General features: G+C 34.0%; 1 protein-coding gene across 3 annotated transcripts in view; it reads right to left on the bottom strand.

Annotated features, from left to right (window-relative positions):
• Positions 1–1,238: 1,238 nt before the first annotated feature.
• Positions 1,239–27,815, bottom strand: part of LOC123269442 (hemicentin-2) — a 593,151-nt gene continuing 566,574 nt past the window's right edge. For 2 of the 3 annotated variants that reach the window (XM_044735146.1, XM_044735148.1), the window contains exons 9-10: positions 19,017–19,195; positions 1,239–2,178 (exon numbers count right to left, since the gene is read on the bottom strand). In XM_044735146.1, the coding sequence (XP_044591081.1) occupies positions 1,945–2,178; positions 19,017–19,195 (413 nt within the window). In that variant the 3' untranslated portion in view covers positions 1,239–1,944. The remainder of the gene's footprint in view (positions 2,179–19,016; positions 19,196–27,815) is intronic. The other variant, XM_044735147.1, reaches the window with a different exon arrangement.

The raw sequence follows: 27,815 nt of genomic DNA, 5'->3' as shown, positions 1-27,815 counted from the left end.
AAAAAAATTTTTTTAATAACTAAAAGTCCACTTGAAACAAAAAAAAATTTTTCCTGTGTTATTTAAATGGGAAATCGAATTTTTTAATGAGCTAAGCCGCTATTGGACTTAAAACCTTTAGCTCAGCGGCATAATTTTTTATTTTCTATATACTACCAGATTTTCTGGTATAGCAGTAAAAAAAAAATATCGTTTAAATATGACACACCCTAATATACATATATGTAATATATATAAATATATGAAAAAATGATGTGGGTACTTAAATGAAGATTCTTTATGAGTGTAATATCGGATGAGCTTATATCTTTAAAAATATAAAAAAATATATAAATTTTTAACAGCTTGAATATTAACATTCTTGTTGCAGACTTTCCAATGATATTAAGATTTACATTGGAATGATTTTACTCCGTAAAATAGCATAATATAAAAAAAAAACATACTTTTAAATATTTATTTCTACATGTATATATTTATAATTTAATATCGTACAAGTCTGAAACTAAACAATCAAATTAATTAATAAGAAATTTTCAGGAAATACATTTACACGCTTGGTGGTGTGAAATTTAGGATTCACACCGTTAAAATTTAACATTACACTTAGTGTGATTTTCACACCGTCCGTGTTAAAAATTTTAACACCGAATCATTTACACCACACCGAGTCCAAAAAATTTTTTACAGTGTACAGATTTTCTTCGTGAGTCACTAGATTATACTTATTAATATATATTATTATTGTTATTGGTTATTATTATATTATTAATCTTTTTTTAATAATACAGGTATATTATAGTTAAATATTAATCCTTTTATCGTATCTTTTTACTTGCAAATTGACTTTCTTCTTCTGTTTCTTAACGTAATAAGGACTTTTTCTTAAATACATGATTTTTTTTATCGAGTATCATAAAATTCACATCACATTATTTTATTATTATTATTATTATTATTATTATTATCATCAATCAGTTGTAAAAAATTGTTACGTTCAATATATATATATAAATATAATAATTAAAATTTATCGATATAAATAATGAGGAATGTGAAAAAGTAAATAATAAATTATTTTTTGTCAATGAACGTTTTTTGTTTATAAATGAAAATAAAAACTATTCAATTGGAGAAAAAGAGACTCACGAAGGGTGATTATTAAATTTGGCAACGAAGAAATATTTATCAAAGTATACAATTTGCTAAATAGAAAATAATTTTATAAAAATATATCAACAAATCATGAATATATATTCTATCAGTTTTATACTGTATATTTTTATATTTTATCGCGACTGTAACATTATACGTTGCTTCTTTACTTGAATATACATTTACTATATACATATTACAAATTCATTTGATCAAATAAATGTACAACAATATATATTTTAAATCTAACCTTCAGCATCTATGTAAACGAAAGCTATTTGTATCAACTTATTAAACATTATATTTAAATATATTTAATTATGATTATTCATGATAATATTTATCATATCCACTGTTTTTCACGACTCATGAATAATAATTTTACTGTTAATTTATTTTTACTACACAATTATAATCTATTTAATGATACAAATGCAATCGCTTGAGTAAAAATTATCTATACAAATATTTACACCAGTGATAAATAAATTTTTATTTATATATTCCACCGATCTCAAACGATCAACAATGTTAGTGTTTTTTTTTTATTTTTTAATTATTTATTTTCTTTGTCAATAATTGAAATAACTTAAACTAACTACGATATAGTTATTTACCGAAAGATCATCTAATTTCCTTCCAGGTTTGTAGCCATAATCGTATCATTTCCTATAAAATCAATTTGATTTTCGCGAAATTGAATTAAACGGTTGAATAAAATAGAGAGCGTTGAATCCCCGAGGCCAAGAGTAGCAAGACTTGTGGTTACATGAACAAAGAAGTGTTGAATTAACGCTGTTGAGGATAGAGTGTGATCAATACCAGGCAAAGGAACAGTGTTGCAATGTTACTGTTAGAGATGCAGTCACCGCTAAAACTAGATGTACGTGTGACGCTTACTGACACAGATGCGTCAGCGACGCCAGCAGGTGAACGAACAATCAGCATCCACTCGCCTGAATGTGACAATTGGACGGCGTCAATTTGTAATGTTGTTTTGAAACAAGCATTTATTTCACCATTCTGCAAATGAAACGGAAAAAAAATACAGATAATTCAAATACAGAAACAAAACAAATCCAATAGTCGAGATTGAAAATAAAAATACGCGGCCTTTTTTTATACTTTTTTTTTACATTTTATAAGATGTAGGATAAAAAATAGTATCAAGTATTTAGCTAAGGTGAGCACGTCGTTCTATCATTCATATATCTCACCCGTTGGTCTTAGACACGCCACAACGATAAATACCACCTAAAAGACTATATGAGAAGGAAGGAGAAAGGCATAAAAGAAAATAAATGCATCGGACGAGATTTTCATTTTATCACGTACAGGAATTTCACTAAAGAAGATAAGGATTTTTCATCACCGTTTTAACTAGAAGGATTAACGATTTGTATTTGAAGGTGTTATTTTGAAACAAGCATCAACTTTATGTGATGGAGGAATTTGAGTGATATTATAGAAAGGAGAAGATACAATTAAACGTGTGAATTTTAGTCGATTTTTATAAATTTTTTTTTCTAAAGTATGAATCAGTCGATATTTTTAAAATTTAATAAATAGTTTATTATATTTTCAATAATATAAGAAAAAAAATTTTTTTTTTTTAATTTTAAAATGGTCAACTTAACGTCCAGTCTTTTCGGAAGAATGCAGTAAATGTTACTGATTTACAGTACTTCTAGCCTCTGCTGTACCAGTCTCAGATAAATAAATTTTTTTTTGTGTTTATTAATGTTATACTATAATTTTAAATTGCGTTTGTGTGTTTAGAATTCAATCAATACGGGATCGGGGACCATATTTTTGATACTTCAGTACTGAGTTAATTTCATATTTTTTCATTGATTTTAAGTTAATAAATTATAGAATTTCGTAGTTAAATCTAAAAAAACTTGAAAAAAATTGCTAACTGAAACACTTTAAATTTTGCTTTTGCATGGAGAAAAATAATAAGTTTTCAACAAATTTTTCAAGACAAATAGGTTTATGTGAGTCATTTTACAAAAATCGGTTAACTTCGCGTAACTGGTAATTGTTCAGTGACTACCCATTATATTCAATTCTTATAATTATTCAGAATTTATTTTTATTATTTTAATAATCTAAGATACTTTATTTAGTGTTATCAATTCATTAATTTAAATTTTAAACAAATTTATATTATTTTTTCTTAATGCAAAATACTACTTTGATCTTATAGGTAAGTTTAGAATGTTTTAAATAAAATTTTATAAATATGATTTTTATAATTTCGTTGATGTTTTAAATAAACTTTTGAAAAATTGAGGTTTACGGAGCCAGTTTCTAACTCTCGTCAATGCTGGAGTTACAGTTTTTAGTCTTCAATGTAGTCCAGTTTCTGACTCTAGAATTGAAAATAACTCATCACTTATGACGTTATTTATAACAATTTACAAATAATTAAACTTCATGAATATTGAATTTTAATTAAAAAAAGAAAAAAATTTATTTTTTCACTCTTAGCAATTTTTTCAATGTAAATTTTTATTGAATTTGTTAATAAAAATAAATAAAATGTGATACATTTAAAAATTCAGTAAAGTATATTAATTATGACTTCAATAATTATTTAAATTCTAACAAAATTTAAATTGTTGCAACAACTATTATTTTAATACTCAAAATAATTTTTCTTGAATCACAAATATAAAATTTGTTCATTATACTATACTTTAGGTTTTACTTGTATTACTTTTGTGTTTCTCAAGGACCTAGAAGGTTATGATATCTTTCTGAGTTTTATTATTCTCTCCATTTAGTCATCTCTCTCCGATTATCTCTTTTATTTCCCTCCACGCGGTTATTTCATTTCATTATCTAGTCACACGCAGCAGATCGTTTGACGGCTGTAGCCGACTTACATTTTACTGTACCCACATTTACCTGTGCTTCACCCTAGCACAGTGACTAGGAAAACCACACTCTCTTAAAATGAATCAGTGGAATTTAGTTTGGAATAGAAATAAATTATAGAAAAATTCAATGAGTCTCGCAGTGTTTTCAATCTTTAAAATTTAAAGTAAAATATATAGTTATTATATTTTATAAATTTGTAATTGCTCTCAATTAGGCATAGAATATATGAGATTATTTTTCTGCATAATTCAATTCATCATTTGAGTCAAAAAATTTTTTAAAATTTTGATTAAAGTTGAAAAGTACAGAAACTAGGCCATAATGGTCAATAAATAAGTTTTTTATCTTATCGTAAAATATTTGTTTTAAGACCTTAAACCTTTTTTTACTTGGATTTATCAAAACTCTAAGGACCACAATGCAAGTGCAAACATTCAAAATGTCAGTCCTCTGGTGAATAATATTTTTGTTATTTATACAAAATCATTCTCTATTCGCATTTTTTTCTATTGTCTTTTAATTGATTTACTTAATATGAAGAGAAATTCAAATTGCATGTTGTTTTGTAAATAACTTATTTTCAATACTTCATGGCAAAATCTTTAATTCCCAGGCTTTAATCCTTTAATAATATATTACTTACCTAGGCTAGTAAAATAAGAAAAGTCTCAGATCACATGTAGTTGTCGGCCGAAGCGAAACTGAGGTCGACAAACATGTGATCTAAGGCTTTCTTATTTACTGGCCAAGGTCAGTATACTATTTTTCTGTCCTCCGGCCGGAAAGTGGCAACTTTCTGGCCGCTGCGCTAAACGAAGTTTCCACATTCCGGCTACGTCGACCAGAAAAATACAAATTTATTAAAGTTCATCGTAAGACTGACTTCTAGAAAATTTATGTAGTGTTTTATGTGTAGTAATTATATTCTGTAAGGTAGTACTACCGTTACCACAAGAGTCAAATCCCAAAACCTAACCTTATTTGATTAACGTAGTAGATTTCCCTATACTAAATCACGTTGGAGAAAGAGAGACAGAGATAAATTTTGAATGTTTTTTTTTTAATAAATATTCTCATATTCTTGGAAATCATACTGATTGTTATTAAATATATTCTAGATGTTATTTTCTCTCGTTGTCTTGATTTTTATAAGAATCTGAACGTCCAATTTTGTGAAATAAAATAAAGTCTGTGATTTTCCATAAGGATCAATGGTAAAAGCAAAAATATGTAGATATTAATATCTTTTTTTCAGGACTTGCCAGGCTTCCAAAAATTTTACTGCTTAATTATGATATTATAAAGTACCAATATGCCAAATTTCATTAAATTCTGAACCTCAATTCTAAAACCGGTAGTACTACCTTAATGTGAGTTTAAAGAAGTTGATAATAGTAATGCAGAAGTCGCATCAGCGAAGGAAAAATTGTTAGATAATACTGATGAAAATAAAAAAAAAAATTTTTTTTAAAAAACGAGTATTTTTAAATAATAATCCTTATAAGAAAAAAAAAACTTAAATTAGTAATAGCAAAAATTAATTCACATATTTAAATGTTAATGAGCCGACGTTCATTACGCTGCACGGAGAAAATTTTATAGTAGAGTTTATTATCTAGTTATGGTAAAATCTATTAACTGAATTCGATAATAGTAAATATTATTTAAATAATTATGTAAACCATCTGAATTGTAGTAGTTACCATCCTGATGGTAACTACTACTATTATGATGGCAATTAGTACACTGAGAGAAAAGTGCATAGTTAACTGAATCATAACATCATAATTATGAAAATCTAGTTTTCTGAATTTTTTTTTGTAGTTACTCAAACTATGCATTAGTTTAAGTAACTATTGATAAATAGTTATATCGACTATATTTTAATAAATATGATTTTGTTATCGTGTTAAACAAAAAGTTATTAGGTGACTGAAAGGTTTTTACGGACAACGTCTCAGATAGCTAAACTGGAAGAGCCCTTAGTTCGTAACCAAAAGATCCGGGTTCGATTCCCGGTCTGAGCTATCCTAATTATTTTTTCTGTTTTCTGAGTTAAAGTTAATCAAGATGGCTATTAAGCTGATATTTAACTGAAAATAATTTAAGTAACTATCTATTGGGGTTCAATATAATAAATAATGTTAGGTACAAGAACTGCAATTAAATAGTGGTGATGCTATTTAACTAGATTTTCCTAGTTCAGTTGACCATATTTTTCTCTCATTGTAATAATAGCTATTATTATTTTAACTAGTTACTACTATTATCAAAATCGTAATTCCTAATATAACCTGATGGTTGCAGTAACCATCAGTATAATAATAATAGCTACTATCTAAGCTAGTAAAAAATATTAAAAAAATTAAAAATCTGCGTTAGCGTGAATGCATTTCTGAATCAACTAAAAGCAGTTGTAGCGCAGTGTAGTGCACAAAAAATCGGGATTAAATTCGGATTGAATTTATATTTAAATTTTCATTTGTCTAAAACAAGTTTCAACCCCAGATTTTTCAAAAAAAATTTGAAATTTCCAAAAAAATCCAAATTTTCAATAAAATTCAAATTAAAAAAAAAAATTAAAATTTCAAAAAAAAAAAATTTTAAATTTTACAAAAAATTTTTAAAAAACATAATTTTCAAAAAATCTAAGATTTTTGAAGTAAAAATTTTGAATACAATGAAGCTTTAAACTAATTATTAATCATAATTATCTAATTATTTAAATTAAAATTTTCCCTCCAACAATTGCAATTAAAGAGAACATACTCTTTGCTCCAGTTGATGGTATCGTATTTTGAAATGCACCGAATCAGCTTGGCTACATGTAATTTTTCTTCTGCATTGAATTAAATGACATTCTTAAATCTAGCAGATGTAATAAACTCATTGACCTGTTCAAGTTATGCATTCTGTTGAAGAAATTCAATGCACGAATTATCAAAACTAGCAACCTGCAGTCCCTATGTGACTTATAAATATATAAAAAATTCATGTGGGTACTCAAATGAAAGGTCTCGATGAGTGTAATGTCGGGGTGAGCTTATATCTTTAAAAATTTCAATGGTTGACAAGATACAATGTCATTTCTTAACTATTGACATTTTTAAAGATATAAGCTCATCCCGATGTTACACTTATCAAGAGCTTTTATTTAAGTACCCACATGCATTTTTTATATATTTATTAGGGTACTTTTTTTTTTTCAACTATTTTGCACGACTCATGATGCGAAGCATCAGAGAGTGCTTTACGATCGAAAAATTTTTTTCGCCGCATTTTGGCGGCTATTTTTATTATTATAGCCTTGTTAGTTCACGTAATCAAGATATTTTGCATACTATTGTCGAGATAATTTAATGGAGATTAATTTCATACTTTTTAAAAATTGATTTACTGCAATAGAATTGGAAAAAAACACCAAAAAATTTTCCTGTCCGTCATGTGTGAAACCCGGAAACACTGTAACTTGTGAAAAAATCCATTATTTGAGTTAATTTTTTTTTTTTTTAATTCTAATCGACGATTGTAGGTAACTGAATGCGAATGGTTAATTGATTCAGTGTCGTTTAATTACAATTAATAAAAAACGAAAACTACAAGACTGTATATCTATATATATCCACGTAAAATTAATATGGATGGTGATACATCTATATCTATAGATATTATGTACATTTTATTCCACCAGGGGCGCTTGTGCAGTACCTTCCTACTACAGCTGTTTTTTCGGCAATTAATTTTGATCGACTTAAGTTTTTTTTTTTTTTTTTTATATTTCATAATTAAATGAGCATTATGAGTCGTGCACTTTTGGATTTTCCAAACTTTTTTTTTTTGGTCCCATCGTGAAATTTTGTTGCAAGTATCCAAAAAAAAAATACCCTGAAAGTTTAGGCCCTTAATAATAATATTAAGACCTCGACCCAGGCGTTTAAAGATTTCCCCTTAAAAAAACACAGAAACTTTGGCTTTTTTATGTTTAAATTTCTATAGCTCAGTGGCGTTTCATAGCATTGCTTCGACCATGGACGGGTTTTTTTCAGAATTGAATGCTCCACAAAAGTGTCCATTGCGGCCAAGCCATAACTCGAACCAGCAAGGTAGTACAGGCCTCTAAACTTAATTTTTCCATGAAATTCGCGTTTTTTCGCATTTATCTCGTGAATGACTAGAGCACCAGAAAAAATCTGAATGACAAACATTCATTGAAGAACATTCAATTTCCTACAAAAAAGGTCCTGAGCACCAAGTCGCTAAAATCAATATTTTCGGAGATATTTAATAATATTTTTAATAGATATTTTTTATAATTTGACGCAATTTTCGATAAACATTTGAAATTACTAAAAATATATCATTAAATATTTCTGAAAATTTTGATTTTATCGACTTGGTGCTTCAAACTTTTTTTGTAGGAAATTGAATTTTCTACAAGTTTGTCGTTCAAATTTTTTCTGTAGCTCTTGTGATTCACGAGATAAATGCGAAAAAACGCGAATTTCATAGAAAAATTAAGTTTAGAGGCCTGTACTACCTTGCCGGTTCGAGTTACGGCTTGGCTGCAATGGAAATTTTTGTAGAGCATTCAATTCTGAAAAAAACCCGTCCATGGTCGAAGCAATGTTATGAAATGCCACTGAGCTATAGAAATTTAAACATAAAAAAGCCAAAGTTTCTGTGTTATTTTAAGGGGAAATCTTTAATTTAAACGCCTGGGTTGAGATCTTACTATTAATATTAAGGGCCCAAACTTTCAGGGTATTTTTTCTTGGGTACTTGCAACAAAATTTCACGATGGGACCGAAAAAAAAAAAAAATAGTTGAAAAAGAAAGCACCCTAATATTTATATATATTATATATATGTATATATGAAAAATATATCAAAAATGCAAGTGGGTACTCAAATGAAAGCTCGTTATGATTGTAATATCGAGATGAGCTCATATCTTTATAAGTGTCAATAGTTAAGAAAGTAAAGTACACTTTAACGAAAATCGTTATACAATTATATGGAAAAGCTGTCACAAAATCGGAATGGCGGGGTTAAATTCAGTATAGATTGAAGTTTTTTTTGAAACAAAAAAATTGAGAATTGAAAGTGTCAAACTTCGAAAAAATTACGATTTTATTAAAAAAACTGAAATATCTCATGTATAGAGACATCTGGGATTTTTTTTGTATTTTTTTCTAGAAACTACGTTTAAAAACAAACATTTTGAAAAAAAAAAACGGTATGAAAGGTCAATTTCTAAAAAAGTTACAGCTATTTAAAAAAAAAGAGTCGTTTTTTTGAAAAATTCATAACTTTTTTTGGAATGGCTAAAAAAATCTGAAAAAATTGTGAAAACCCTCTTTCATAGGGTAGAAAAAGATAAAAAATTTTCAACAAAATCGAAGGAGGTCGGGCCCAAATCTCAGTAATTTGGCATGGAATGCCCCATGTATAAATATATGAAAAATTGATGTGGGTACTCAAATGAAATGTCTCGATGAGTATAATGTCGGAGTGAGCTTATATCTTTAAAAATTTCAATAATTTACAAGACATAAGGTTATTTATTAATTATGAATCAAGAGATAGAGTATTTTCTCTCAATAATATTCTCTTAATAATATAGATGATAGGATTATAATTAATTCAATTATAATGGAACCATCAAATGATGTTTTATTATTTTATCTTGTGAAAAAATATTAACAATTGATAATAATAAGACTTTTTTAGTAACCCAAATCTTGGATAATTGCTATTTTGATAATCATAGTCAATCATTCAAAATAATCAATAATAGCTCTAATATTTGGAAATTTTTATCATATATGGATTTAAACGATTGTGTTATTATATTACTTGTTTTAAAATTTTAAAGGAAAAAATTTTTATAACTAAAATATGGATGCAAATAAAGAATTAAATAAAATAAATTTATATTATTTTTTCTTTCAGAATTTTTACAATCTGAGATGGTTACAGTTACCATCTTTGATTACAGCAGTTATAATTTTTAATAATTACAATTATCATTTTCGATAGTAATCGTTACCATTATTAATAGTAACTCGTACAATTGTCAATGATAACACCTATTATTTTGTGACTAATTAATTTTATTACCATTTCAGATAGTAGGAGTTAATATTTTCGTATAGTAAATACTATAATTAGATAGATAGATTTGTTACATTGTACAGCAGTAAGAACTGCCTTTTACAATTTTTTCATCACAACTGTACTGCCTCTCTCTATTTCACTGCGTTAGAATTTCTTTCAAATTTTTCATTGCGTTCGAATTTCTTTCAAATTTTTCACTGCGTTCAAGTTTTCTGTCTTTCAAATTTCGCACATAGATATCACAACCTGCTCTTTCAACTTTTTATAATCACTGCGTATCTCTTGCGGCTGTGGACCGACTTGTGCTTCCTGTACTGTATTTACCCTATTCCTCACCTCTTTCAAAAGGCTGTTGGAATAGTGGCGATGGGGAAACCACAGAGAAAACCCATGCCAGTACAAGTCGGCTACTGGAGCGACCCCCGACGGTTGGTTTGGAACTATTCTAAGAACCGTCGGGGCTCGAACCCTCGCCTTACGGTATGATGTACGAACGAACTAAAGATATAATGACTTAGCCCGCTCGGCCATCCTGCCGCTATGTAAATACTATAATTAATTTTTCTCCGTGTGGAGGATAATTTTATAAAATGCTTAATTTTTCGAAAATTTACTATAATTTAAGTATTCTTATAATACTATAATTTATTGATCAAAAAATTTAAAAGATTTGAGCGAAATTTTAGTGCAATTGATAAAATCCATTATGAATGTTCACATCCGGTGATTCGAAAAATTTAGTTTTGAAAAAAACGCATATTACGCTTACGACGGTGCTTGATCACAATGTATATGGGTCATTCCACCAAATAAGAACATTTTTACGGGGCGACCCTCGCGGATTATGTTTAAATTTTATGGAGGTGTTCTCTATCATAAGACAAAAATTCCCTGAGAGTTTTAGCTCTTAATACGCAGCCGTCTTGAAGTTATGATTTTTTGAAATTTTGGAAAAAATTTTTTTTCAACTTTTTCGTCAATTTTTCTGATATGAAAAACATTTTTAAACAAAATCGACAAATATTGTATTTTGTAGGAAAAATTCTCAGCTTTTGAATGAAAATATTTATTTTTTCATAAACTCATCAGAAGACCCTTAAAAATCGAATTAAAGTGGAAAAATTGATTTTTTTTGGTGTGCAGCTCAAAATTCTTCAAATTTGAATTTTTTTTCTGAAAGCTGAGAGTTTTTTACACAAAATATAGCGTTTTGCCGATGTGCATATTTTTTGTTTCGTCACAATTAAATTAAATGTTAGATTCACTATGCAGTAATATAATTCAGAATAGTAATATAATTTTCTCTTTAATACTAAAATTATAGTACTCAGAAATTTTGAACCACCTGCTTAAAAGATGAGTCTATACTTCGTCACTTATCATGCAGATGGCGCTTACAACGCCCTCTATTTACTTTCATTTTGTGATTCTTTCTTGAGCGATTTCTTTTCGGATCGTTTGTTGTTAACAAAAATATAATTGCTCAAGTTTTTAAGTAATAATTATTGCGTTACGTTGATATTTCATCGCCATGAGTAAACGTATACGGTCAGTAAATTGTTGTAATCCATTCAATGAGTCACGTAAGTAACTAATACAGTGCACTTGACCTCTTATGTATGACCTCTACGTAGAACCAATTAAATTAATGGCCTTGTGTTTAATATTGACTTTTGACATCTAATTAAACGAAACTTTTAGATAAAAAAGGAGTTAAAGATTTAAAAAAATTTCCCGACGAAGATCGTTGGAAATTTCCTGACTTAGATGACACTTCAATGTTATGTGTGCGTTGTCGATTCCGTGTCAAAGAATATATTCCGCCGGCATCAGAGGAAGAGGAAATTATTTCAAGTCAAATTAGTGTTGAAAGTCTGAGTATATCAGCTGAAATTTGTACTCAAGGAAGCAGTTTATCTCGAACTGTCAGTAATTTTAGCGACAATCTATGTGATTACAATGATCATTCTTTAGAGCGATTTTTGAAAATTCCTCTTATTGAAAAAGACAGGTAAAAATTTTCTATTGATTAAGTTTTTCATTTACTGAGTGAAAACTTACTTAATTATTTTTCTATGCGTTTAATTTAAGGTTATATTCTGAAAAAAATTAGGAAAACGGTTGACCCTGAAGGCCATCCCTGCAACTTCCCGCTAATTCCATACTTAGGCGCTTAAAATTGCACCAATGACGTTTTTGAGCTCTTCAAGCTCAAAAATACAATTTATGGGTTATTTTGAGCTCTCCGAGCTCAAAGAGATTGCTTTTCTATGCTTTAAAGCACTTCGAGCTCAAAAGTCTGATAGAGATTTGATAAGACACTATTTTTTGAATTTTTAAACCGCAATAACTTTTGAATAAATAAACCGATTTTTACGCGGTTAAAAGCATTCGACGCAGTTTTTCAAGCCTCATAAAGAATCTCAAATTTTGAATTGATCGCGCTAGGAATTTCGGAGTTATTCCGAAAAAACACTTTTTTCGGTTTTCTTTCGTTCACGATATCTCTCGAACGAATCAACCGATTTTGACCGGACTGGTGGCGATCGACGTGGTTTTTTAAGGTTAAGAGCTGATTAGTTTTTGGAATTGAACCTTTAAGCCGTTTAAAAGTTATTCTAAAAAAACCACATTTGAAAAAATTTTTTTTTCAGTTTTTTTAAGATTTCTCAAAATATATTGATCTGAATCGGTCCAAATAGTTTTCAAAATCTAAGTTTGGTCAAGCCCTTTCGAATGGCACCAACCGCGATGAAATCGGTCAAGCCGTTCAAAAGTTATAAGCGGTTCACATACTTTCACACACACACACACACACACACACACACACACACACACACACACACACACACACACACACACACACGCACGCACGCACGCACGCACATACACACATACATACAGACACCGTCTGCACATGATCTGCTTATGCAAACAGCAAGAGAACTAGAGTTAGACTTAGTAATGATAGCAGAGCCATATAGATACCTGAATACTCAGCCTTGGGAATCTGACAGCACCACCAAGGCTGTCATCTGGTCTTGTGGTAAGCATCCCTTCCAGAGTGTAGTTAACAATGATAATGCCGGCTTTGTAGCAGCAACAGTTAACGGCATCCGTTTCTACAGCTGTTATGCACCACCTAGCCTATCCATTGTTGAATTCACTGAATTCTTGGACAAACTGACCGAGGACGCCAAGCAGCATTATCCGGTCGCGATTGCCGGTGACTTCAACTCCTGGGCAGTAGACTGGGGCAGCAAGCAGACAAATGCGCGAGGAAAAGCACTCCTCGAAGCTTTCTCTACACTAGATGTAGTCCAGCTCAACAGTGGTGATACGCCAACCTATACTAAAGGGGAAGCAAGCTCTATTGTAGATCTCACTTTCGTCAGCAGCAGCCTCATCAGTGGGAAATACGACTGGAAGGTGATGGATATCTACACAGCCAGCGACCACAAGGCAATTCTCTGGGAAATATTACATGACCGGAATACAAGAAGACCAATCAAGTCACTCAATACCATTGGATGGAAAGTGAAGTCTTTTGACACAAGCACATTGATAATAGCCCTGAATAGTGAACCGATTACTACTGGACCCGCAGAAGAAATGACCAAGGACCTGATGAAAAGAGTTGTCCAGGCCTGTGACGCAAGTATGGTCCGGAAATGCAGCATAAGCCAACGCCCGGCAGTACACTGGTGGAACGACCACATCAGCGTTCTTCGGAAAGAGTGTCTAAAGAAAAGGAGAATATCCCAGCGTGGCTATCGACGACCTAACTCTGCGGAGCTGGTCGCAGAGTACAAAAAAGCCCGTCGATTACTGAACAAAGCCATCAAGGATAGTAAGAGGCAATGCTGGAAAGAGCTCATCAACGAGGTGGACAAAGACCTGTGGGGTAGACCGTACAAGGTGGTCATGAATCACCTAAAACTCAAACAAATGCCGGCACCCACATGCCCACAACTTCTGCAGAGAATCGTTACCGCGCTGTTTCCGCAGCAACGCGAGCTTCACTACCAGTTAGCTCAAGGAGAACTGGAGGACATTCCAACTGTCACGGAAGAAGAACTGACGGAGGCTTGCAACCGCGTAGGGAATAATAAAGCACCGGGATTAGACGGAATCCCTAACATTGCCTTAAAAACAGCTATAAAGGCTGCACCGGCATTATTCCTGGATGTTTACAACACCTGCCTCAAAGAAGGGATTTTTCCTCGAAAGTGGAAACAGCAACGGTTAGTGCTGCTTCCTAAAGGGAAAAAGCCACCGGATGAACCGTCATCTTACCGCCCACTTTGCATGCTAGATACAGCGGGTAAGATATTCGAACGCATAATTCACCAGAGAATTGAAGCAGTAGTCGACCCACTCCTGGCAGACAATCAGTATGGATTCCGGAAAGGACGATCAACCCTGGACGCAATCAAACTGGTTGTTGATACGGCCAAGGAAGCAATCGCAGGAACCAGATGGAAGGGTGGAACGAAGAAGTATTGCCTGGTGGCGACCCTAGACATCAGAAATGCCTTCAACTCCGCCAATTGGGAATGCATCATGCAGGCCCTCCAAGAGAAGAATGTACCAGAATACCTTCTTAAGATCGTAGCAAGCTACTTTGAAAACAGGGTCCTGAAGTATGACACGAAGAACGGTCCAAGGGAGTATGCTATTTCTGGAGGTGTACCACAAGGTTCAGTTCTAGGCCCGCTCCTGTGGAATATTATGTATGATGGCCTATTAAGACTAACTCTGCCAAGAAACGTCAAACTCGTAGCATATGCAGACGACGTAGCCGTAGTGATCGTTGCCAAACATCTTGACGAGATAAACCATGTGTTCGATCTCACTTTCGAGCGCGTTAACCGGTGGATGGACGCAGTGAACCTGCAACTGGCGCAACACAAAACTGAGGCAGTGCTTATTACCAGCAGGAAAGTGGTAGAGACAATTAAGCTGAAAGTCGCCGAACAAGAAATCACATCACAACCTTATATTCGATATTTAGGAGTGATGCTTGATGCCCGACTCAACTTTAAGCAGCAGGTAGAACACGTCAGTGCCAAGGCGTCAGCAGTGGGAACAAGTCTAGCACGACTGATGCCGAACATCGGAGGGCCAAAGCAGAGCAGAAGGGTACTGTTATCATCTGTAGTCACATCGGTGCTTACATATGGTATATCTATTTGGACCAACGCTCTCGAGATGCAAGAATCATGGAGGAAGGCTGGACCAGTATACCGACGGTGTGCCTTAAGAGTCGCCAGCGCCTTCCGCACAATATCCGAGGAAGCAGTGTGCGTTATTTCCGGAACTCTGCCTCTCAGAGTCCTCGCTGAGGAAAGACGGAACCTTTATCATCGTAAAAGGTCAACTACACTAAGCGCTGAAGAGCTCAGAACTGAAGAACGGCAAAACAGCTTCGACCGATGGCAGCTCCAGTGGGACGCTGCAGAAAAAGGAAGATGGACGTATCGTCTTATACCGAGGATCGACGACTGGTTGAACCGGAGTCATGGAGAGGTTAACTACTACCTTACGCAGATGTTGTCAGGACACGGCTGCTTCCGAGCCTATCTTCACCGCTTTAAGCACGACGATTCTCCGGAGTGCCCATCCTGCCCAGGTGTCGCTGAAGACGTGGAGCACGTGATCTTTGCATGTCCTCGTTTTAACCAACAGCGCGATGAATTAGAGAAGATTCTAAAAAAGAGAATTCAACCGGAGACAACAGTAGAAGAAATGCTGTCATCAGAAGCTGTCTGGAACGCCACGAGCACCTTTGCCACTGAAGTGCTTACAGAGTTGCGGTCCATCGAGAGAAAAAGAGCAGAAAACAGAAACTAGAAGGGAGATAGAAATAAAAAACATCTTAGCCACCAGAAGGAAGAGCGGCAGCTAATTCCTCCCCCCGCGAAGAAATGCCTTACGGCGGTACCATGGGGGATCAGAGGATAGAAGAGAAAGGGGTTTAGGGTTTAGTGGGTAGGGGCGCCAGCGTCGAGTTTTAGTATGACGCTGCGTCGAGTCGCCACATATCCAGGCCAAACATCTATGCAGAACATCTACATACAGACACCGTGACAACCTCGCGGGGATAGTCAGGGAAGCTTCCTGTGACCTTCAAACGTCGAGATCTGATGAAAACTCGATTTTTGCAAAACGGGGTGAAAACAATAACTTCCCGATTTTTGAAAATCTTCGATTTTCTTAGCGGGTAGTTAAAAATTATGGAGTAAAAAAACTTGATGAGAGCTATGCTGCCCTAGAGAATAAGTTCCAATCACAATTTGGAATAGTACTTGAATCTACCTACAGAAAGATTAATCAAGATCATTGTTCCATGATAGCTAAAGTGAAGAAATTATATAACGCTGAAAGTGACAAGTAAATTTTTTTAACAATCGATCATTTTAAAATATCTTCATTTTTTCATATTAATACGATCGATCGTTTGCTTTACAGATCAATAAAAAAGAAGCTGCTTTCAATTTTACCCGACAGTTGGGAAGTCAGTCGTATAGCATCTGAATTTAACTGTTCTCGAAAAATGGTACTGAATCTTAAAAATGATATCAGTGAATCTGTGAATGTTGATTTAGACTCTGGTGAAATGACTACTAATACTTTGAATCCCACAAAAGTTCCAGGCAATCAGCTGCTTAAGTTAGATGTAAAAAAACTTGTCATTGATTTTTATGAAAGCGAAGAAAACTCAAAACAATTAGCGGGCATGAAAGATTTTAAATCTGTGAAGGATTGTGATGGAAATCGAACTAGGGTACAAAAAAAGTTGATTCTTTGTAATTTAAAAAAATTGTACCAAAGCTTCAAAGCGGAATATAATTCAGTGGCAATCGGATTTTCTAAATTCGCTCGGTTGAGGCCTACTTATTGTATTCTTGCTGGAAGTAGTGGTACACATGTCGTATGTGTTTGTACTATTCATCAAAATGTAAAATTGATGTTAGAAGGTACTTGTGTATTTGACATTCTCTATAATTGTACTAAAACTAGTTATTAATCTTATTACATTTATTCCATTTAGGATGTAATTTTCCAAAATTTGCGAAAAACACCGATTGGGTTGTAGAATCTCAGCCAATTTACAAAAATTTATTAAATAAATTAGTTTGTAACAATCCAAAAGAATCGTGCTTTTCGTGTGTCGTTTAATGAATCTGATGTTAATGAAATCCAATATAAAATGTGGACATCAACAGACCGTTGTACTATTGTGAATGTTACTTCAGATTCCGAAGACTTCATCGAGACTTTAGTGACGCAACTTGATAAGCTTTTGAAACATGATTTTATTGCGAAAACACAAAGTCGATTTTTTTCTGATACAAAACTAAATTTAAAGAGCGGGGAATTCGCCGTAGTATTTGACTTTGCGGAAAATTATGCATTTGTTGTGCAGGAAGCAGCTCAAGGCTTTCATTGGAATAATGATCAAGCTACTATATTTCCAATGGTGATTTATTATAACGAAAATGATACTATTAAGCATTTGAGCTTTGTTGGTATTTCAGATTGTCTTAAGCACGACACAGTTTTAATTTATTTATTTCAAGAGCAATTGATTGCCTTTCTTAAAAAGAAGTTTGCTGTCATCAATACGATTTTTTACTTCTCTGATGGAGCTCCACAACAATTCAAAAACAAGAAAGCATTTACAAACTTATGTTATCATTATGCTGACTTCGAAATCAACGCTGAGTGGCATTTTTTTTGCAACTGCCCATGGCAAAGGACCATGCGATGGTCTTGCGGGTTCATTAAAACGATATGCTGCTAGAGCTTCATTACAAATGAACAATAAAGAGCATATACTGAAACCACAAGATTTGTTTTCCTGGGGAACGAAAAATTTTACAAGCGTTGACTTTACTTTTATAGCTAATGACGATTATTTAATAAAAAAAAATGTGTTAGACGTACGATATTCTCAATCGAAAACGGTGAAAGGTACACAGTCATTACACACTTTTGTACCTTTAAAAGATGAAATTGGTTATGCTTTCATTAAAACTGTGTCCACATCTCAAAAAAGTTCAAAAATAAAAGTATTTTAATTATAATGAATTTGCGTTTAATTTAATTGTGACGAAACAAAAAATATGCACATCGGCAAAACGCTTTATTTTGTGTAAAAAACTCCCAGCTTTCAGAAAAAAAATTCAAATTTGAAGAATTTTGGGCTGCTCACCGAAAAAAATCAATTTTTCCACTTTAATTCGATTTTTAAGGGTCTTCTGATGAGTTTATGAAAAAATAAATATTTTCATTCAAAAGCTGAGAATTTTTCCTACAAAATACAATATTTGTCGATTTTGTTTAAAAATGTTTTTCATATCAGAAAAATTGACGAAAAAGTTGAAAAAAAATTTTTTCCAAAATTTCAAAAAATCATAACTTCAAGACCGCTGCGTATTAAGAGCTAAAACTCTCAGGGAATTTTCGTCTTATGATAGAGAACACTTCCATAAATTTTAAACATAATCCGCGAGGGTCGCCCCGTAAAAATGTTCTTATTTGGTGGAATGACCCATATCTAGGAAGCGCTCACAAGTTATATGACAAGAAGTAATTTTATATTAAACTAACATTTTATAGAAGAACAACCGATTTTCTGAAAATTATTATTTGTATCTTCTCCTTGATTTTTTTTTTTTTTTATCAGCGATTGTTGTGATGTCCGCTAAGTAATCAAGACTTGAAAGGAGAATTAAAGAGATTAACGAAAGTTAGAATAAAGTTTAAAGGAGATCTTAAAGGTTTGTAATGTTGAAAAGCGTGGCTGCAGGCAATGAAACGAAGTGAGTGGAGAGACATTGGGGGATAATTTACCTCGACTTCTAAGACTCGAACATCATCTCGGGCGTTGCCTCCGGGTACGTAGACACTCTCAGAAGACAGCCAGAGGAGCTTGGTATAAGACGGTTCTGCACAAAATTCGACAGCAACTTCTAAAGCGTCTCCTTCCTTTGCAGACACCGTCTGCATCGTTGGATTTACCATTGGTCGACCTGAAATATAAATTGAAATCTACATATTTTTTTATAAGTACACATGAATAAAATAAAATATATTTACATTAAATCCATGTACCGATATTGCTTTCTGTATGTCACTATCAATCTGGTTACTCTTGTCCTATAAACTTAAATAAATCCGCCACATGCATTGAACCTCGTAAATAGAATTGAGTTGTGTCGTATTTGCGTTTCGTGAGTAATTGAATAAAATCGGTCGATCGAGGATAAAAGTCCATGTAGAAAAGCAAATACATTTTCAACGTTAAATTGAAACTCGGGAGTATAAAAACAAAATATATACATAAAAAAATGAAAAAATATCAAGTCTTGTTTTTATAAATAATTGTAAAATGATATTTACATGGCAACTAGTTGGAAAAGAGTTCAGATGATATAATTAAAAGTAGTTGAGTATGTACTTTGGTTAATTGAAGTGTAGGATATAATAATAAATTTTTTATTTTTAAACTCTATGCTAGAAGACTCTTAATCTGCATGGATTTGCCGCTTCGTAAAATCAGCTTTCTGACCTCCACCGATTCATTTGCACTCTCATCTCAAAGTAAAGTGTATATAGTACAGAGTAAAGAGAATTCATACAATTTCGGTGAGAGTAGAGTAATTCATGAATATTCCTGCGTAAAATTACACTTGAATATATCTTGAATAACGTTTCGAGAATATGCTAAAAGAAACATGTATGTGAACAAATTTATAAAAGCATTTATCAAGATTATTATTCAACTGAATTTCATTAAGCTATATAACATAATTGTCTACTATTTAAATAAAATGCTTAGGGGAGGGTGGGGCAAGACGGCCCACCTAAGCCGGTTTTTATTTTTTGTGGCTTTCTACTATCAAGTGGATTTACTCTCGTCCAACTTTGACTCAATTCACCGGAATTTTTCCAAAGTTCCAAAAAAAATTTTTTTTTTTTTCATGGCAAAGTTGTTTCTCACGTCAAAAATGTATTTATTTCTCTCCTGGACAACTGCATTCACTTTTATATTACTCAGAAAAACTATTGATAACATAATACCAATCGTTCCCCTACTTTTACAGAAAAAAAATTGAGTGAAATGATTTTTTCTACAAATGTATTACCAAGTACAGTACCGATAATTACATTTGTGAATATTGCGAGAATTAATTGATAATAACTCTAAATGATATAGCTCACTCCCACAGGGGGTTGCGGGGGTGAATCTCAACAATGAAAATTTAAAATTTCCGAGCTGTAGCTCCTATAAGGTCGAAATTTGGTAAGAATCTTCTGTATGTGATGGAGAAATGATCTAAGAGCGGATTTTATGACAATCTACTCCTAATATGGATAGCGGGGTTGGGTGTTGACAATGAAAATTGTAAATTTCCGAGCTATAGCTCCTACAGACTCCAAAATTTGGTAGGAGTCTTCTATGTGTGATGAAAAAGTAATCTAAATGAGGATTTTACGACAACCCGACCTAAATAAGAATTGCAGGGGTAGATATTATCAATTAAAATTCAAATTTCCTAGCTATAGTTCCTACAGACTTCAAATTTGGTAGAAATCTTCGTGTATAATCTTCGTGTCAAGTTCAGCTAAGAATGGATTTTATTAATTAAATTCCAACCTCAATAGGAATTGTGGGGGCGTTAACAACGAACAATTTTTATTTCCAAACAATAGTTTCATATGCATATATTTCATATGCAGGCTGTGTCAGAGAGATGAGTAGAATAGAAAAAATGTTGTTGTTTATAAATTAGAACTTTTTGAAACATGAAATTTAGAACATGTCTATTAAATTTACTAAAAATTTCCTTACAACAATCGTCTCTTTGGTAGCGGGCAAAATGTCATTGTAAGGTTTCCAAAACTTAACATTACATGTAGTTATTCAGTTAACGGACTAAGAATTTAACATACATGTTATTTTTGCTGATCACTAGGGCCAGGGACTGCTGCGAAAGTCCTGGCCCTACTGATCACATAACCGATAAATTGTTCTTATTGCGGGATCGCGGAAATGTAACAGATTAAAATGAATAAATTTTCTAAACACTTGATATGTGAAAAATAAATTTGGCTACTTATTTAAATAGAATTCGTAAAAAACATATTAATTTTGTTTTCTATAAAAAATGGATGTAACTAAGAAAATTTTAAGTTACAGTAAAATTCGTCGCACTTGAAGGTAGATAGATTTCAACTTGACTTATGAGACTTGCAATGACTTTAACTAAAACTTTCAATGCTCATTTGGAATCTGTGCAAATCAAAAAAATTAGGAAAACGGTTGACCCTAAAGGCCTTATTAATTGTTATTTTTCTATCAAATAAAAAATTTGTTATTGTTATTTACAATTTTTTCGAATAGTCTATTTTGCCCTAAATCTATAAAATCAGATGAAAAATATGATTTTTACTTTATTAATCATGATTAGGTTATGAAATTATAAGATAACTTCTTTTTTATAACTTTTCAGTGGCTCATTTTGCCTTTGTTTTCAAGCGTAGGGCTAAAAATGCATCAATAACCCGAATTTGTGGTGATTAAAAACAAAATTAGAAAAATAAATTTTTGGTCAATTTTTGATGTGGGCCTTCTTGGCCCAGGTGGGCCGTCTTGCCCCACCCTCCCCTATATTTTCAGTAAACAGTACTACCAAAAAAATTCTATCGATTTTTTTTTAAGTTTATTGTGTTCTATTGATTTTTCAATTAATTCAATGAAGAATTTTACATTTTTTATATATTGCCTTTATTTATTCAATCTACGCTTAGTTACACGTTATCAATTTATGCGTGAAATCATCAAAGGAAGTGAAATCCAATGCTATTATTTCCAGATCCACGGTTATCGAGAATGTTCATAATGAATTGAACTTTGATTTTGCTTAACGTGTGTTACATGTCATGACAAAATATCATTTCTAATTATTTTTATTTCTTTTTTAATCTTTGAACTTTGTCAAGATTAAAAATATTGTAACATTTAAGAATGATGATCGGTTAGAATAGCCATTAGTTATTGATTCAGTTCTGAAAACGTTTATTAAAGTACTGCAAACTCTAAAGTAACGCATTTTTCATGAGGTATAGCTTAGGGGAAGGAAGTCTAAGGTGAGTAGACTAATTCTAATATCAACTTAATGAAAATGTTTCTATTTAATATTAAATTACAACCATCAAACCGATCAAAAAGACTGCAAGAGTAAAATTTCATTGAAATGGTCACAGAATAGATATTTTTTGGTCTAGAAATATATGTGAACATGTAAATTGAAGCTTATTTTTTCAGCTTTCAGATGCATTTTACAGAATTCAAATATCTCGACGCGTTCAATAGTTATTTGAAGAAAAAGCAGTGAAAATATGGGATTTTGAAAATCAACAGACTCGATAGAGTCTGGCGCCAAGTTCCGTTCTCAAGCCAAACTACCGAGTGTGTATATACCGTAAGCAAAACGGTTTTTTGAGGTTACAAATTTTTTTTCAAATTTATTTTGATTTTTTTTTATATGATATTTTATAATAGTAGTTCATGCTTTTTATTACGCGTATTACTTGATTATTATCAATTATCTTTATAATTTCTATTTAAAATTACTAAAAATAATCAGCACAAACTATAGCGACCCAGATTTTTAGATTTTAACTTTTTTCTTACTAAAAGAAACAATTTTGAAACGTACTTGGTGTGCGTCATTGTGTACTTCAATTTTTTTTAAAAGTCCTAGGAGATAGATTTTAGGAATTTCATAAAAAGTGAAATATTTCGTAACCACGCACACTAAATACGTTCCAAAATTGTTTCTTTTAATTTTTAAATTTACAACAAAATATTTTTTAATTTCCGAAAATCATATACAACCATATCGGTTACTTGGATTTTTTAATTTTTTATTTTATATCTTTTTGTAAAGAAATAAAATTTTTTTTTTTTTTAATAGTCTTATGAACGTGGACTTGGCGCGATTTTTTTACAGTGAAACTGTTTTTGTACGGATATATATATAAATTAGGATGATTCAAAAAAACTTTTTAATTTTTTTTTTTAACTTTTACCCTCTCAAATATTTCTATTTGATATAAAAAAAATCCTCACCAAAGATGAGCCCTATAGCTCAACTCTAAAAGAATGTTATTTTTATTTTAGTTTCCCATTAAATTAACATGGGAAAAATCCTTTTTTGTTTTAAATTGAATTTACACATAATTTACGCAATTTTTTTACAAAAAACGATTTTATATTCATAAAGTAGAGTCTTTGAGCTTTACCAAACTCTAAGACAAAGTATGATTATCTCTACAAAAAGACTAGTTACAGCCATTTAAAAATGACTAAATTTCAAAATTTAAAGAAATAGTTGGCGATTGGGTCATTCCATGTCAAGTTGACAAATAGTTGGAATCGATCTCTTTCGATTTAGACAAATTTTGGTCAGAAATTTTCGTTTATCATAAAACGAAGTTCTGCCAAAGGAAAAACAATGAAAAAATTTTTTTCAAAAGATATGCAAATTCAAAATTTCGCAATTTTTTCAGTTTTTTTCAACTTCCCGCTAAGAAAATCTAAGATTTTCAAAAATCGGGAAGTTATTGTTTTCACCCCGTTTTGCAAAAATCGGTTTTTCATCAGATTTCGACGTTTTAAGGTCATAGGAAGCTTCCCTGACTACCCCCGCGATGTTGTCACTATGTGTGTGTGTTTTTTTTTTTTTGTTTTAAGGGGGGGGGGGAAATCCTTTTTACGGATTCTAGGCATAGTTGTTTGACCTGGATATGTGGCGACTCGACGCAGTGTCTTACTAAAACTCGACGTTAGCGCCCCTACCCACTAAACCCTAAACCCCTTTTCCTCTTTCCCCTTATCCCTCATGGAAACCGCCGTTAGGCATTACTTCGTGAGGGGAGGATCTAGCTACTGCTCTTTCTTCTGGTAGCTAAGGTGTTATTTTACCTTTCTTCTAGTTGTTGTCATTTGCTCTTCTTCTTTCGATGGAACGCAAGTCTATAAGGACTTCTGTTGCAAATGTGCTGATGGCGTTCCAGGAGGCTCTTGATGACAACATTGCTTCTACTATTGTCTCTGGTTGGATTTTCTTCTTTAGGATCATCTCCAGCTCATCTCGCTGTGGGTAAAATCGTGGGCACTCAAAGAAAACGTGCTCCGCGTCTTCATTGATTCCTGGGCAGGACGGGCACTCCGGTGAATCATCATGCTTGAAGCGGTGAAGATACGTCCGAAAACATCCATGTACTGACAACAACTGCGTCAGATAGTAATTGACCTCGCCATGACTTCGGTTTAGCCAAACGTCGATCTTCGGTATGAGACGGTGTGTCCATCTCCCTGTTGTCGCGGCGTCCCACTGCGATTGCCATCATGCGATGCTGTTCTGCCGTTCTTCAGCTATGAGTTCCTCGGCACTTTGTGTGGTTGTCCTCTTTCGTTGGTAAAGATTCCGTCTTTCCTCAGCTAGGACTCTGAGCGGCAAAGTTCCAGAAATGACACACACTGCTTCCTCTGATATTGTTCGAAAGGCGCTTGCAACTCGTAGGGCACTCATACGATATATTGGTCCAGCTTTTCTCCATGAATCTTGCACCTCTAGTGCGTCAGCCCAAATGGATATTCCGTAGGTGAGCACCTAATGAGGTTGTGATGTGATTTCTCGGTCACCGACTTTTAGCTTAATTGTTTCAACTTCTTTTCGGCTGGTAATAAGCACTGCTTCGGTCTTCTGCTTGGCCAGTTGTAGGTTCACTGTATCCATCCACTCGTTGATCTTCTTAAAAGTGATGTCGAACAGATGTTGAATCTCGTCGAGGTGTTTGGCGACGATCACTGCGGTAACATCATCCGCATACGCTACCAGTTTGACACATCTTGGAAGCTTCAGTCTCAGGAGCCCGTCATACATGATATTCCACAGAAGTGGACCAAGAACAGAGCCCTGTGGCACACCACCGGTTATATCATACTCTTTCGGACCATTCTTTGTATCGTATTCCAGCACTCTATCTGTAAAATAGCTAATCACTAGTCTGCGAAGATATGTTGGCACGTTCTTCTCGTCGAGAGCTTGCATGATGCAGTCCCAATTAGCGGAATTGAAAGCATTTTTGATGTCCAAGGCAGCCACCAGGCAGTACTTCTTCGTTCCACCCTTCCATCTAGTTCCTGCGATTGCCTCTTTGACCGTATTAACAACCAGGTTGATCGCGTCCAGGGTTGATCGTCCTTTCCGGAATACATACTGGTTGTCTGCCAAGAGTGGGTCGACTACTGCATCTATTCGCAGATGGATGATACGCTCAAATATCTTACCCGCCGTATCTAGCATGCAGAGTGGTCTGTAAGATGACGGTTCTTCTGGCGGTTTCTTTCCTTTGGGTAAAAGTACTAACCGTTGCTGTTTCCACTTACGAGGAAAAGTCCCCTCCTTGAGGCATGCGTTGTAAGCGTCTAGAAATAATGTTGGTGCTGCCTTTATGATGGTTTTCAAGGCTATATTAGGGATTCCGTCCAATCCTGGCGCTTTATTATTTCCTACCCGATTACAGGCCTCCAACAATTCTTCTTCAGTGACAGGTGGAATGTCGTCCAGTTCATCTTGCGTTGACTGATAATTGAGACTGTGTTGCTGTGGAAACGTGACGATTTTCTGAAGTTGGGGATACGTAGGTGACGGCATTTGTTGTTTCTTCAGGTGCGTCATGACCACCTTATACGGCCGACCCCACACGTCTTTGTCGACCTCGTATATGAGCTCTTTCCAGCATCTTCCTTTGCTCTCTTTTATGGCCTTATTAAGTTCACGACGAGCTTTTTTGTACTCAGCGATCAGCACTGCAGAGTTAGGTCGTTGATAGCCACGCTGTTATATTCTTCTCTTTCGATGACACTCTTTACGGAGGTTGCTGATATGATCATTCCACCAGTGTACCGCAGGTCTCGAATTCATAACACGTTTGCGAGGCATACTGGCATCACAAGCTTGTGTTACTCGCATCATCAGGGCCTTAGTATGTTCTTCTGCACATCCAGTCTCTATCAGATCACTATCGAGGGCTGTTAGCAATACTTCTGGGTCAAGAGATTTCACCTTCCAACCGACGGTGTTAAATTGCTTGATAGGCCCCACTATGTGTGTGTGTGTGTGTGTGTGTGTTTTTTTTTTTTTTTTTAGGAGGGGGGAATCCTTTTTGCAGATTCCAGGCATATCTGTTTGGCCTGGATATGTGACGACTCGACGCAGCGTCATACTAAAACTCGACGCTAACGCCCCTACTCACTAAACCCTAAACCCCTTTTCTTCTTTCCTTTAATCTCTCATGGAAACCGCCGTCAGGCATTACTTCGTGAGGGGAGGAACTAGCTACTGATCTTCCTTCTGGTGGCTAAGGTGTTAACTGCCTTCCTTCTGGCTTCTGGTATTTGCTCTTCTTCTTTCGGTGGAACGCAAGTCTTTGAGGACTTCTGTTGCAAACGTGTTAGTAGCGTTCCAGGCAGCTTCTGACGACAACATTGCTTCCACTAGTGAATCTGGTTGCATTCTCTGGTTCAGGATCCTCTCCAACTCTTCACGTTATGGTTCGAAACGAGGACATACAAAGAAGACGTGCTCCGTATCTTTATCAACTCCTGGGCAGGACGGGCACTCCGAAGAATCATCGTGCTTAAAGCGGTGCAGATACTCTCGGAAACACCTGTGTCCAGACAACATCTGTGTGAGATAGTAATAAACCTCGCCGTGATTCCGGTTAAGCCAAATGTCGATCCGAGGTATGAGGCGGTGCGTCCACCTACCCTTCTCTGTAGCGTCCCATTGTAGTTGCAATCGGCCTATGCTGTTCTGCCGTTCTTCAATTCTAAGTTCTTCAGGGCTCAGTGCAGTTGACCTTTTTCGTTGGTAAAGGGCCCGTCTTTCCTCTGCTAGAACTTTAAGAGGTAGTGTTCCGGCAATGACGCACACTGCTTCTTCTGATATTGTGCAAAAGGCACTAGCTATTCGTAGGGCACTCAGTCGATATACTGGTCCAGCTTTTTTCTATGATTCTTGAGTTTCCAGTGCATCAGCCCAAATGGATATTCTGTAAGTGAGCACTGATGTGACTACTGATGACAATAGTAGCCTCCTGCTCTGCATTGGGCCTCCGATGTTAGGCATCAGCAGTGCGAGACTAGCCCTCGCTACTGACGCTTTGGCACTGACATGTTCCACCTGCTGCTTGAAATTGAGTCGGGCATCCAGCATCACTCCCAGATAACGGATAAATGGTTTTGATGTGATTTCTTGTTCTCCGACTCTCCACTTGATAGTTTCTACCGTTTTTCTACTGGTGATGAGCACTGCCTCGGTTTTATGCTTGGCTAGTTGCAAGTTCACCATGTCCATCCACAAATTGACTCGTCTGAATGTAATATCAAATGCCATTTCTATCTCTTCGAGGTGCTTTGCGACGATCACGACAGCTACGTCATCCGCATATGCTACAAGTTTGACTCCCGTAGGCAATGCTATTCTCAGGAGGCCATCATACATGATGTTCCATAGCAAAGGACCTAAGACTGATCCCTGTGGCACTTCTCCGGTGATTTCGTACACTTCCGTA

Source organism: Cotesia glomerata, linkage group LG7 (assembly GCF_020080835.1).
Source record: "Cotesia glomerata isolate CgM1 linkage group LG7, MPM_Cglom_v2.3, whole genome shotgun sequence".
NCBI lineage: Eukaryota > Metazoa > Arthropoda > Insecta > Hymenoptera > Braconidae > Cotesia > Cotesia glomerata.
This window is presented reverse-complemented; position numbering and strand designations above follow the sequence as displayed.